The sequence below is a fragment of the Larimichthys crocea genome, chromosome XIX (assembly GCF_000972845.2).
Source record: "Larimichthys crocea isolate SSNF chromosome XIX, L_crocea_2.0, whole genome shotgun sequence".
NCBI classification, from domain to species: Eukaryota; Metazoa; Chordata; class Actinopteri; family Sciaenidae; genus Larimichthys; species Larimichthys crocea.
The window spans coordinates 5,274,334-5,289,765 of record NC_040029.1 but is presented as its reverse complement, the minus strand read 5'-3'; the positions used below and the strand labels follow the sequence as shown (position 1 = coordinate 5,289,765).

Genomic DNA, 15,432 nt, shown 5'->3' with positions numbered 1-15,432 from the left:
GAAACTGGGGCACCGTGGGTTTGGTTTCAAACTACGGTCCAAGATAGGCCTCCCAGAATTCAATCAACCCCCACTGACAAAGCGAGAGCCAATAACTGGAGGGTGTGAGCCCACAGTCATTATCTGCTATTTTAATTTGATTCAGTGGGAAACCGAAGAAGCTTTGTGGCCACCTAATCCTGCAGACTTTCACCTTTGATGAATTGGCCCTCAAGCTTCACCTAACAGTGCTGTCAAAGGTGGTTTGTCGGACATGGAAGGTCTGACTGGGTCAGTTACACTGTGGGCGTAACAGCTCGCTGCGAGGGGAAGACAAACTTTAAGTCCAAAACATAGGACATGGAAATAGAAGAGATTTTTTTTTTGTTGTATATTTATTTTGTTGATGCTTTTAGTTTCAGAGGGCGATAGTATTTGTAGCAAATTTTATCTGAATATAGCTGACCTCAACACTTCAAATAAATAAAAGAACTTCCTGTTAAGTTGAACTGAAAGGCTCCATTTCGAACAATGTGCCTGATGAGTTTCAGGTGGCTGACAAAACCCTTTTGTTTAGACGACATCTAACACCTCTTTATTTAAAAAAAGGAATTAAATCGGTGACAAATATTGGTGCAAACACAAAATAAAAACAGGAATATCTTACCTTGTACCACACAATGTCAGGCTCCACTCCCGGCTGGATATAATCCTCAATGCCCTGGCAGGTGATGTCTTTGCTTTTGCTTAGTTCTGCCTTTTCAAAGAACCTCATTTTGGAGTTGTAGCAGAGGTCTGTGTCATTCTCTGCCACCGTGAGAGACATGGACACCTTCATGCAGTATGTGGAGTTTCTGCAAAGATACAAAAGTTAATGAATCAGTCGGAGAAACAAAATCAGCTTGCGTCGTATTGAAGTCTTGCCAGATGCAGCAAAGAAAAGCTGCCAGCGCTCCATCTCTGGCTTCACATACATTCAGAGTCAAAATCTCCACAAGGCTCATTCATTAGATTCCACATGAATCACTGAATGCAGCAGAGGGAGATAGAAAGAAATCTTCCTGTGTAAAGCAATTAATCATTTTCACATTTTGTCATTCTTCTTTCATGTGAATACTTTCCTTTAGTGCTGAATGTTGAATCATCATCTGCAGTATGACCATTAATCTGGACAATTACAGGTTCTTACCGAGTTTTCTCAAGCATTCAGGTATGAATATCGGTAACGCATGATGAGCCTACCTCTCTAAACTATTAATGGAAAGATAAAAGTTGCATGTATATATGATATATATGTATATGATGTCCACGTGTGGGTATAGGCGGCAGGGACGGGGTCGGTAATGTGGAGCGACAGCTCTGAATGTCAACAGCGCTTGAAGATTGATTGAGCCTTTTGTTTTCACGCGTTAAGCAGATACAGTTCGAGCTAGCAGAAAATTACTTGCTACAATTGATGTACTGTAACTGCTCAGGTCACACACATAAAGAAGAGAATTTACAATGCAAGGGAGAGGGGGCGTAAAATGCAAGATTACTTGTAATGTTTGGAGACTACATGCTTGCCTGGCCTCACAGATATTGGTGAATATTCATCCATGGTGGAATAAACATTTCATATCGATGGGGCTGTACAGCTTTAGTGGCTTTTTGTTGCCCTGTTGTCTCGTTAGTACTACACCAATCAGGATAGAGTGTTCCCGTGTGTATATGCAGAACCTTGTAGGAGATCCTGATCAGATCTACTCATGCCCAGGAGAGCGATGCTCCATAGCCACAGGAGAGGCAGAGACACAGCTGCTAAGCATTTACAGCTACCCTGTTTGGGTCATTAATGAGACAGCGATTTTTAGATTGGATCTACTGCTTGAGTAATTCTTAACAGAACATGGTAATCAATGAACACATTGATTCACTGTGAAAGTTGTGCTATTTGAAGGAGGGAAACAAAAGCCAAGGTCCTTGATGATCAATGAATTCAATAAGAGCACCTTTTCTTTGCCCAAACTGGCTAATAAGACTGTCACAATTGACAAGTACTCTGGCCTGACTGCAGCAAATCCCTCCTAGTTAAAAGACCAAACAAATTGGCAGTGTTTAGGAAAATCTCATTGCTAATTTTCTAACTAAAGCTGGTTACACAAATTGAGCTGAACCAACAAACAATTACAAACATGTTAAATCCTTACATAATTGCGCGGCATTAACTGCCTCGTGGATTATCGCAGCACACACTGGGTCTCCGCTACAATGTCGACAAACAATCCCTCAGCCTTCGAACTGGCCAGTGCCACCTACACTCCGCTTACAGCGAAGTGTGTCGTTTTCATGAAGCCCGGATGCAAATGTGACATGATGTGGAGATTATCCCGGACAACTTCTACCAGATGGACACCTGTGCAAATGAGATCCCACGGGTGCGCTCTCTTCCCTGTTAAATATTCTGGGCAGCACTGATAAAGTCGCCCGCTGGAAGAGAGAGAGGGAGAGAGGGGGAATTGTGTCATCTGCTCCGCATGAGTGATCGATGGTGTAGGCCAACACTTTGTCCTACGATGTCTTTCCGACGTTTCACATCCATCACTGTGCCTTTTGAGCCTGAAGAGCCGGGTGATCTTTTGACTATCCACTCAGCAGGTACAATATTCATGAAGCCTAACCAGAGAACTAAGCAGGAAAAATTATCCCGCTGCTGCACATTCCAGAGACTTGACTGTAGCTGACGCACTGAGCTTTCAATACTTGTGGAACCCTCTTGCATACTGCGGATACAGTGGTAACAAGCTGGGTGATACCATGGCATTAATGGGCAAGAGTGTCTGTCAAATGTGTCAAACTGAAGGGGATATGCAATGTCGTGGCAATGATAGATAGCATCCTGCATACATCACCTGAGAGAAGTGCCGGGCTGACAGCTACTGTATACAGCTGGAGGGCAGGCAGAGGACTTGAGCTGCAATATGCGGCAAATGCAGTGAAATTATGTGCAATGGTCAGTTAGGAGTTAAAGCAGTCCGCTGAAAAGACCATGATTGGCATGCTGTGGAAAAATACAGCAGTTTCTACTTACTGCGAGATACTCATGGGAATTAGCATCAGTTAAAGTCGCCAGTTAATTCATATATTTATGTATGCGGACATTTCTACTTTAATTAGATCTCTCCTAACCAAAACCATCCACGATTTAATACATGTTTTTCTTTTATTTTATTGACTGTCAATGAATCTGCCCCACCGGAGAATCAAACCAGATGGAACCTGCCCTTTAACTCGGCAACTGTTCGCTCTGATATTAAATAATAGGCAGCAGAATTGATTTGAAATTCTCCTGAGGATCCATGGCACCTGGGGGGAAATTAATGAACTAACTTAATGAATCTCTTAATTAAAAAAACTCCTCTCTAATAGAAAATGGTGATGAAATAATTCCTGATTACTCATTACAGCTTACTTTCAACTAACAATAAGGTTCTCCAAGAATTGACTCACGAGGCAAAAGGTCGAAAAGTTGATTGAAGTTTACCTTGGCATAATGTCATTACTGGGCAGCGAAATAAACCTGCCACCCTTTAGAGATTCAATACAGAATACAGCATGACCTATGCTGTCGGTCTTGACTCACCTAATAAAGTTATGTAAATGTTATATAAATGTGAGTCATTCCACAAAAACAGTATGATGAAGTCCCTCTCAATATGTACAGCAAGAATATTGTTCTCGTTAAACTACAGCTTTAATTAAAAATGATGAAGTTGCCGTCTCAAAGAGAGTCAATATCAGTTTTAGAGTCGCAAACGTGTCAGATTTAATCAAATGTTTCTATTTGCAGTCGAAGCTGAATGAATGTGAGGGTTATCTGCTAAACGGGAAAGTGTTGATTTAATTACAAATACATTTGATCATATTTTAATCCTTGATAATCAGACACTTCCGTTAGTGTCCATAACAGAGTTGAAGACTAATCGTGCCCATATACTGAGAAGAAAAGACAAATAATAACAGGAATGTAATGCATGAAGTGGGAAAATGTGTTTGAGTGCTCAGGAAAGCTCAGGAAATGTCAACCATACCTGCTTTGTGGAATGACTTATGTAATGTCTATAAGGGCCACGCTTGAACTTGAAAACTGCCTACTGGTCTCTCCATCCAATCAAGCACATCCTCCATCAGTGCAGCTTTTTTAAAATGGACCTTTCACATTATATTGAAAAACAGAACCTTGAAAGGACTTGTGAAGGACACTTGTACTTTTTTTATGACCTGATGTACCAGAAGAAAGAAATCTGGCCTCACTGCTGTCAGTACGTGTTATAGTCAACCATATGACAAATAAGAAAAACAAATTCTTTCAAGAGACATTCCCTCATTTTGTATATTGATAATGATGAAGGAAAGTGCTCTCTTTAATTAAGTTACAATCTTTTGACCATTCATTGACCCCTGAGCATTTGAATTTGTTTCTCAGATCATTTATTCAGCATTTCCTTTTCATTCATCACCTAATGACCAGATCCATCGAGGTTATGTTTTCTAAAGTGCCTCCTGTTTCTGTAGACGGGAGACTGAATCTAGAACTGCTGCAACTCTCTAAAAGCCCATAAATTGTTTCCATTCCTTTCCATTAGACTTCACTTTGGACCAGCATGTCACAAAAGCTAAAGGGAATCATATCAACAGAACGAAGTGACATCACTTGTACTATCCATCCTGTTGCCACTTGGGTCAGCATGTAACTCAAACAGGATATGGGGGGCAGATCCGGCCAAGTTCTTTCCTGAGAGACCACATACACAGTAGTAATTAAATGTAGCCTGGCATGACTGGATGTGCCACTTCCCTTTAGAGTCAGATGTATAAATGGTTTTAGACAGGGTCGACATCAAACGGTGGCTGAGACCAAAACAGGTCCAAGTCTAAACTGGCACAAGACTGAGGGGTCAGGAAAGTGGCCTTGATACTGAACTACAGACTGAGATCGGAGTACAAGGCTTACTCCTAAATTCCACGGCTGCAACTTTGCTCTGTGCCATGGCTGCCAGAGCTAATTGTACCCATTCTAGACAATGCTTATGATCCAGAAGCACAGCACCAGCAGCATAGAGCAGATTGAGCTGGCTGCAAGTCAGACCGCTTCATCAATTTTCAAAATAAAACTCCCTGTGCAGACTCTTAATCATAAAAACAGACAAAAATGAAAGCATTATGGAGCCTGAATAAGTTAGAAAAGATTGGCAGACAAAGTGTTCCACTTCTAAATCCTGGTGGAGTATCGATGGACAACAAGTGCTGCAGACGCAACGTCACACACTTCTGGACACAGGTGTAAACCTATACGATACTGTATAAGCATTACATCGCTCCCTGGTAATCTTGGACTACTTTCCTTGTCCGCACAAAACCTAGATTAACCCAGACCAACAGAGGGTCGGCCCAGTTATCCTAAATCAGTATTTTATGGTTCCTGCATTATTTATGGCCAGAGCGAAGGTCACAGTGAGCAGTGGGAAGACTGGGGTTCCTACCTGTAGCGCCCGCTCATAACTCACCTGTCAACTCTTGCACCAAGCCCGGGATGATTAAGCACCCCGGCTCCCTAAATCTGACTGTGGGCCAACTCGCTCCTACTTAGCCTCTGTCTAAGAGTGTGGCACTTGTCTTCCATGCTGGAACAATCGACTCCTGCCTCAATTATAATCCATCCACCTCTCTCTCACTCTGCTTGTGGTTTGTCTCTGTCCCTACCTCTACCCGCCCTCTTCTCTCTTGTCTTGTAGTACACAATTTCCCAGAGAGGAACACACACCTCTGTGGATAATTTAGTTTGCCACGCTGTGAAAAACACATGCCCACACCTGTCTACACACTTGCATCCACACATACACAGCTACAAACACTAAATAAAGTATAAGCGACATGCAATCCTACAAGACTAACTACAAAGAAAGGATTCACACACACGATAATAAAATTTGGTTCACGTATTGAGTGAGGACGTGTCATTTTCATCCTTACGTTCTTTTTTAGATTAACAAATTCAGTCACAACCTGGGTAACAGATGGAAAATAGACTTTTCATGGAAGCAAACAGAATAATTTTTATCCAGATGGTTTGAGGAGGGTTGAGGATTTGCTCAAAACCGAGGTAAGTGTTTGACAGTGTTTAACAACCTGCTGGGTTTTTCAAAGATCTGCAGGTTTTTATTTTTCCAGCAAACAGATGCTTAGCTTTATGAGGCACAAATTAGAGCTGGAGCTATTGTAGACTTTAAAGGCACACAAATAAATTGAATTGTAATTTTTCCTGTATTAAATTGGAATTATTTCCTTTTTACGAGATCATTAAAAGAATCCAACGCAAAGCCCACCTTGAAAACTGCTCTCCAAAACATACACAATGCAGTGCATATTCAGCTGCAAACGCAATCATCTTGTCCCAAAAACCTACATTAACCCAAGAACTTATTTTCCAACAAGTCCGTGAATTCCTGCAAGCCTTCCCTTGAGTTGTGTGTCTCAGACTGACAGCAGCACTACAAATGCATTAGTCAGTCATTTCCTAGTAGATGCCTTCAGGGAACTCATTTTCCATTCCGCGACACCCTCAACTCATCGTTATGCCAGCAACCTGATTTCATAACAAGCATAAATAATTTGTCTCCACTGTATTCTCTTCTAACTCCGTCATGACCTTATTCATTGGTCCTCGAGGCCACCTGGGTGTAATGTATGAGCAGCCGTACACCTCTGCATATCAAATACAAATACATACTAACAATACTGCTGCAGGAATGGGGTATGGGCCATATAGGTGAAAAAACATTCACAGTCGTTACGTGAATGAGAGCTCTTTGGGAGATGCAATGAAGGCCATCACTACAGAGGTCTCATGCTCATAGTTCAGACATCTTCCAACAAAACCAGGTAATTCTTGAATGTAGGTTTACCACTGGCTAATGTTACATGTCCCAGCCAGTTTACTATTGTTCTCTCACCCTCAGGATTCAGGCCAGTTATGAGTTTTCTCCTGTATCACCGTTTGACTGATAGCTGTGGTATTGCAGATGTCTGGCTGGCTTGGAGCTCTGCCGTTCACAGTCCAGGGGATACGGAGCGGAGGCAGGAAGGGGGAGGAAAAGTTGGCCGTGGTGCCAAAGTGATTGTGCTTGGGGAATGGTATTTCTGACATTTGTCTGGCAGATAAAAACCACCATCAGATATGAGGAAGAGAAGGTCAGTGTCCCTGCTATCAGATAGCTATGGTTTGGCATCTTGTTTGATGACTTCCTCCGCTCAGTGTGGAACAGGAGAGCCAAGAGCCTGGATATATGGGGAGGTGACGCTGTGGATGTGACTGAATAAAATCCCTCAGTGAGGAATGTGGAAATATTTAACCTGGATGTTATTTTGCACTCCATTGTATGTTAAAAAATTGAACTAGAATGAATAGAAACCCTCTGTACATCGCACGTGTGTGTTCAAGATTAACAGAGAAGGCTGAAAACAAATAAATTGGTCATATATGACTCAATTGTCTTGGCTAGTCATGCAGATTGAGACAACTGATTTGAATCAAAATCTCCACAGCCAACCTTCTCCACCCGTGTTCCCTTGTAGCCAGGAACCATTTGAGCTCGGCTTAATCAAATGGAATCGAGCATGGGACAAATGTCCAATCAGAGCGAGCGTGAAGGGCATGCAATGAAATTGGCTGAGACCATAATGCAGGCACATGGTGGATTAAACTCACATTCCAATTTCTCCAAAGAGTACCCGATGTACATCAAAATGAGCATATGTATGGCGCGTTACAAATCAGAAATGTTGGCCCGCTTTTGCAGCATAACTGAATAAATACGACCAATATCCATTCAGAATGCTAAAGTGTTCTGTTTTTCATTTTGTCATGAAAATATCATTTCCAATTTTAAATAATGAGATATGTGGAATATCTTAATATCTCTTAAAATACTCAAGCATGTGCATGTTTGGTGTTCAGTGTTAAAAAAAAGAAGACCAATATTCAACAATATGTCTTTTGTATTTACATATTTGCGACTGGTAGAATATAGACTTGTCTACCAGATGGCGATTATAATCAGGATAGAGACTATTATTAAAAATACTAAAAAGTTTTTGCTGCCAAATCTGAATGATTTTCCAGAAAATAAAGAAGCTAGTGCTAACCTTATCTTTACTTTGAATAAGCCAGTGTTATCTCTTCCTCATATAACATGTTGAATGTCCATAATATGTTGAATGTCAATCAGTGTTATTGAACTGCATTGCTCCTCCACAGCATGCTAAATATCTGTGGCTATAGGTTAATTCAAATACTCAAATGGACACGAACAGTTAGGGCAGAGGCTTCACGGGTGGCCATGGGTGAATTATAATGGTACAGTATGAGGTGTTATGGATGGGTGCACTAATGATTGGAGTATGGAATGATTGTGGTTGAATGCATCGGAGCAAATCTTTGAATATGTGCAGGAAATGTCCTGTTATGCAAATGAATCCAGCCCATTAACTTAATGTGTGGCAAAACAGAAGTATCCACACACCACATCCAATCCTTATTATTATAGTCTTTATTTATTACACCTGTATAGCCATTTATGTGTTGATGACACTGACCGTAATGCGCACGTGGAAAAACATTTATCTGCACTCTGTTTTTAAGCTGCTGACCCTTTTCTGTAACATTTCTATAATGAAGGAGTTTGAATAAAGATCAGTGAAAAATGAAAACATTTTTAATTAACAGCATTTTCAATGCATTGTATTTCCATTTGAGTGCCAGATGAAAGTCTATTAGTATCCAGCACCTGGCCCCAAAATTGTTCCATGTGCAGCGTCTTCTTTGACAGCGCCATTGTAACTTCAGACGTCCAGAGTGAATATCAGGCCAAGTTCACACCGCCACATCATGCTGAATAAAGCGTAGTGTGAAAGGTGGCCTAAACCCAAACAGCAGCCCATACATCATCAGACAATGGCTGCTGGAAAACAGCCTCCACTAAACTGCATAGAGCCAACTAAAAGGCTGTCCAAACTCTGTGTCGACAGAGCAGTCTCTCTATACAGGTGTAAAGAATACTGAATATAGGGGAACATCATCAATAACCCCTGGCTGCTGGATGAAGCAGCTTGGCAAATCCATATCACACAATTATCTAAAACCCCACCTGGGCCCTGTGAATAACTGCTGCCAGAGATTTGGCATCAGCTCTCTCATTACCTCTTAAAGTAGTAATGTGGAAGATGCTCCTTTATTTCATCAGTAATTGCTGTGGTGTATCTGTGCTGCACTACTTTCTTGGATGATCAGTTGAAGTTTATGGAGCATCTGTTTAGCCAATTTGGTCATCACAGCTCAAGTTAATGGTACATACGGTATCTTGTGCAAACACACTACTGAGACCAGATATATAAAACATGGTACCTTTGTGAGTTTCTAGATATGCTAGCAGTCAGGCTCTGATGGTGGCAATGTTTTTCAGCTTTGGTCCAGATTGAATATCTCAAATATTTTATCTTCATGAAACTGTGCAGCTGTCAGAAATTCTAACATCTCTACTGATCTTTCATGAATTTTACTTCAATATCATCATGAGGTTAAAAATTTCAGCGCAATCCATTAAAATGTCTCCACATCATCTTGATGGACTGAAATGAGGTTTGGCACTGACATTCATAGCTCTTACATGATGTATCCTAATGACTGACTTTTCGTCTCCCAACAAAAACTAAAAACATTTCCATTAGTCTCAGATGTGCGATGATATCGTAATTTATCAGCTCTGAAACAACACACTGCTACTTCCCATTCACATTTCTTAATCAGATCGGTTCTCAGTATCGCTGATATACAAAGTTCACCTGTTGGAAATGGTAACAAACGGCATCTTTAATGCTAACCATATTCTGTTTCTCTAAATCATGGATGCTTCAATAACTTCTTGTTAGTGTCTTAGTAATCAAGAGTGCAGATGTTTGTGGCAGGGTCCTTTTTTTATTTTTTGGGAACATTATTAAATGAAATGAAATGTTTTGTGTTTTCATTGTGACTTCATCAACATAAATAAACTCAATTGACGGACATCCATCAGGCTGCCTTTGTTACAGCCTTCCTCGCCGAAGCTATTCCACAGAGCCACAGCTAACTGATTGTCTCCTGCCAGGTAGCTTATAACACAAACACCATCCTTACATTATACATCATCCATAACCGTTGGCAGCACAAACCGTCCCTGCTGCTCCTTAGTCTAGCGTCTCTCATTGGCTTTGACAGCTGGGCTGGATCAATTGGACAGGCCCTGACTCAGGCTGAATGACAGAGTGTTCCAGACGGCCCATTCTGACTGTCACTTCCCTGAGAGATCACCAGCCACTCCTGCCCACGAATACTAACACAGTCAACATGGCTGCGGTCCGGGGACGGGTGGGAAGCGCTTTTTAATGCGTGTGCGTTCTCCGCGGGAGCTCTTCTTTTATGTATGTGTGCACACAGGTGCCAGGTGAGATGCACTGCGTTCAGGCTTAAATAAGCAAATGGATGCACACACACACACACACACAGATGCAACCTGACTCCTTTGTTATCTTCCCCTCTTGTTGTCCTTTGCTGGTGACAGCCCAGGCATTACAGGACATGCAGGAAACCCATTAATAAGCCTGGGACAGCGGCAGCATGCCAAAACCGGTGAACAGGGTCAAAGGTGAAACATTAGCTACCTGCCAAGAAATAGGATCCTCCCTGCGCTGCTACATCTGTCCTTAATCTGACACTGTAAGCCCTGCGATCAATGCACTGTGGATGTGTCTATTTTGGCATTTTCATGACCCAAACTGCTGAGCGGGGTGCATGGTTAGGGTTGTGACTGTCTGTGCATGAAAGTGAATGTCTCATTATATTAAAAGCTGTTCAAGAAACACCGTCTGACCTGCTGCTGTCTTTTCGTTTTGTTCACTAAGGTAGGACGTTTTTGGAAACTGACAACCGGACACTACATTGTTTCCCCACATCGAATTATGATATAATAAAATACTTTAACATTACTGAAACCTACAAAGATAAGGACAACTCACGCGTAATCATCTAACCAGTCAGAAAAGTTGATTAAAGTGACGTTGATAGCTGATCTCTGAAATTCATGCATGTGATTGTATCAAAGCAGAAACAGGCATGCGTCAAATCAGTTTGCAATGCTAATTTATGGTGCGTTTGAGCATAAAAAGGCAAAGCGAGAGAGAAAACATGATGCATCAGGATGATAGGGCGGATGGAGAGATCAGGCAGTGTGGACTGAAAATGAAGACGAACGTCTGATGACCCCTGCACTGAAACATGGATATTAAATAATACCTCGTCACCTCCTGAGCTCGGCACCATTTCAGTGTTGCTCGCCATTTTCTTCTTGTTTTTAAAAACACAATTTTACGCACATGATGTCCTGATTCCCGTTAATGATAATCTTCCAAACGAAACACAACAAAACCAGAAAAACTGAACACGTGAACCATTTTCAACACCGCTCAGCTTTTACTCGGCTGTCTCTGCTGTCAGTGAGGTAGAAAATAGCAGGAATTAACAACTTTCTAATGCTAATAGGCTTTAGGATTTAGTGGTATCCTCCACTAAAGTACCCGGATGGCTCGCCTTTGTGTACGTGTGTGTGTTTCCTGTCCCTCTCCAGTAAGTGACACACTTACTGGCACTGCAGATGTTTTCGCTCTGCACACAACAGAGCTCCAGGGGGTAGAACATCTGAGACACCTCGATTTGACACATGACCCTGTTCATCTGCTCCCTTCCGCTCCTATACCACACAGCACATGGCGGTCCCTCATCATATGTTTATAATGCATGTAGATCGGTGTGTGTGTGTGTGTGCATGAGACAAAATGCAAGAGACTAACAGAGACAGCACACATGCTCAGAATGCTGAGTGTGTGCGTGTTGAAGTTGGCCTGCTTTTACATACAGACTGAAGCTCCCGTCAGTAGTAGCTCGTCTCGGGGGAGCAGAGAACTGACATGTCACGTTTCTGTGTGTGTGAGTGTGTGTGTGTGTGTGTGTGTGTGTTAGTGTATGACGATGCCCTCCGATGCTCTTAAGTGCAGCTGAGCAAATTCACATGTATGCTTGTTTCTATGTTACGGGAGGTACGGAGGCCACAAGTGTAGAGTCAGAGGGCATGATGTAAACACATGAAATGAGGGCAGAAAGAGTGGAGTTGTGTGCATCGGAGAGAATGAAATAAATGAAAAGCAGCATTACAAACAGTAAAAACAAAACATCCTAAGAGCAATTTAATCTAATGTTTTAATTAAATGGCAAGTTGCAGCGCTGCGAGATCTCCTTCACAGCATTCACACAGATCTCCAGACAAAGAACAAACAAGGGGAGTTGATTCAAACACTATTAATAACACTCATCTTGATTAAGAAACTACATGATTTGAATTGGAAATAATTGTTTAGCGGCACCGTGTTAGCACATTTCTCCCAGCTGCTTTTCCAAACTTTGCCAACTGCGAAACTTATTAAGATGTTTGTAGTGTTTCTCTCTCTCCGCAGTGCAGATGTGCCTCTGTCATCTGTATTATGACACATGGTGTTCGAGCTGCTCACAAAGCCTATTTCTGTTAGACTTCACAGGGCTTTCTTGCACACAGATAAATGGGTCTCTTGATGTGTCGCTCGTGTGACATTTGTCTTGGCTTTTCATTTGTTACCATAGCAGTAATCATGGTCAGCGCGCTCCCTCAGTCCTCACAAAGCCTCGAAATGATAGTCCTGTGCACATGAATATGTATGTACATTTAATGCAAATGGACTGTGGTTCGATTTAATAAAGTTAAAATGGACAAAGTGAGTAAAACAAATATTTAAATATTATTTTGAATTACAGTTTGCTTGGAATCATTCGTTTGGTACAAGCAGAATTTTGCTCAACACATTGGCCTCCACAGCCAGTGTGTTCACTGCCATCCTGATGTGGGTGTATTATGAATATTCTGCCCACACTGCGAAGCTTTGCCGAGTAAAACAACACCTGTGACAGACAACTGGCGCACAAATCTCTTCCCTGGTTTGTGAAGAGCCTGTTGACAGGAATGACAGTCCCTGTAATACTGACGCCATATGAGATTCAGATCATAAACCCCTAAACAAGATGACCAAGACGAGACTGTTCCCAGACCAAGGCTAGACTGTATCAAGACCAATACCAAAGCACTGTGACACAATGCTACGCCATTTTAAAACAGTCCCATTCAATAACAACGGTAACATGACTGTGTAGGAGATATGAACTCATTATAACTATTAGTTCACTATAAGCTGATAAACAAGAACTACTGCAGAGCGTTGATTCTCCCTATCTATATCACACGGATTCTTGAATGTAAACACAGATGATGTTCCCCTACACATTGTCTGAGTACAAAAACTACAGCACTCATGCGTGACACAACTCTCAATACTTGCTTGAGACAATTACCTCACGGGTGCCCATAGTAACTGGGATTGAATTGTTAGAACATGCTCAAGTATGAAATGTATCCACTGAGAGATGATTTATTGTTGTGCTGTGATTCATTCGTTCCACTGCTGAGCGCTCTAATTCCCGAGGACCCTTCGCGTTTCCAAAGGGTGAGGATCCTCGAGTTAACGCGCTGCCAGGAGCCTAATCCAAATGTGTTAACATATGCGAGCGCTGATCATCTATAAGGACCCATGCTGCTGAGACAAAAGAGAGAAGAGCAATCCGCAGATTTGGCTGCGGTGACTGAGAACTCAAATGAGTCATGTCGCAGCTTTGTGGTTGTAAAAAATGGAATGGATCCATTCCTGCGATTCTTAACACAACGTAGCGCTTGAGTGTTTGTGACGAATGTGGTTGCAAACGTCATACTTCGTCTTTGAAAGCAATCGTACAAGTGCTCTCACTGCGATGTGGTCTCTCTGAATAACAATATCTGACATATATGCACATTTTATACTTTACAGTTTTAGTTCATATGTGGTATGACAAAGCAATCATGAGTCCATTGCTCTGTCAGTCATCTGGACTGAGCATTGGCCTCAATATCGTGGCTTTACTCAACAGAACTAACAATATATGCTAATACCGGACTATAAATCATTCTGATTCGACGGTCCCATGTGGTCAGTTCTGATGCATTGCTATGCACTTCGGAAAGCTGCATTAAACTAAACATATGACACACAAACAGTATCCAATAACCTAATCCTCCCAAGCATTTTAAAAGGGCCCTTCCCCCAGTTAAAAGCCACTGTATAGAGCTGACTAATGAGCCAGTCAAAAGAAAACGCCCTTTACCTACAAGGTTAATAAGTTATTACTATATAATAAAGCATGTGCAACTCTGCACATTATTCAGCTTATTTCTTCAACTCAACTGTTGCAAAACTGACAGTAAACACCTTGTGACAAATGATGTGTTTCCCTTGATTTATTATTATTTATTTTTTTTGCACTTTTGGCTTGTTCAGTGAATACAGCTGGTGGAAATTTAATGCATTATGTTCACTTTTTGGATTATGTATTCATGGGAGACTTATCAAACTGAAAACCAAATAAAAAGCAGGTGGAAACGCTACATTTTTGTTCATGAGGACGAAGTTTTGTGTAGCTGCTTGGTCATTTTAAAAAACTGAATTAATTGCAAAATGCTCAGATAAACCAACTGAACAAATACCAAAGACCAAAGACTAGTGAATATAGTAAACCAGCTAGCAAGCTGAAAAGACTTTTTTGAATTTTCCAAAACTGAGCTCATAGAAGAGTGATGAGTTGTTTTAGGTCTTCTGCATGTGTAAATACACAACAGCTTGTTAACATCTTAGGCCATGTCAACTTTACCAGACCATTATATGTCAAAAGTGTGAAATACTTAGTTTGTTTTGGAGTTCTTCTTGAAGTGGCGAAGAAACAATCTGAAGAATTCAGCTTTTTCAATTAATTTGACTGGATTAATGATCATTTAAGTAATTTATCAACCAAAATTAAAGTAAATGAACTATCTTGATATTGTATGGTTTGAACTTAAAATGGTAGTTTTTAGAAAAAATGTCATCACTGGTCTATCACATCATGTGCTTTTGGGATTATTCACATCCTAACAAGGATTTACTTTGAGTGTGTGTGTGTGTTTTCTATAATACTGTGTAAATCCGAACCACCCCAGCTGCATCAGATGCTTTGACTAACTCTGAAAATCAGCGCAGCTGATTGTCGCATCAATGGTGGCATTGTAAATAAAGGTCAGAGTTGTAAACATGCCATTTCACTGGCAGATATTTTGAGCCGAAAGCTAAGCATTGAAGTGAACATCTTTGTCATAACTCCACATTGCAAAGCACACAACCTGCAGAAAGCAACTATAGACAACAATGGTCCAAAGAAATCCAGAGAGAGAGAGAAAT

General features: G+C 41.3%; 1 protein-coding gene across 7 annotated transcripts in view; it reads right to left on the bottom strand.

The window, feature by feature from the left end:
• Positions 1–15,432, bottom strand: part of LOC104924097 (interleukin-1 receptor accessory protein-like 1) — a 260,076-nt gene that overhangs the window by 118,950 nt on the left and 125,694 nt on the right. For all 7 annotated transcript variants that reach the window (XM_027291703.1, XM_027291700.1, XM_027291702.1 and 4 more), the window contains one exon: positions 647–833. In XM_027291703.1, the coding sequence (XP_027147504.1) occupies positions 647–833 (187 nt within the window). The remainder of the gene's footprint in view (positions 1–646; positions 834–15,432) is intronic.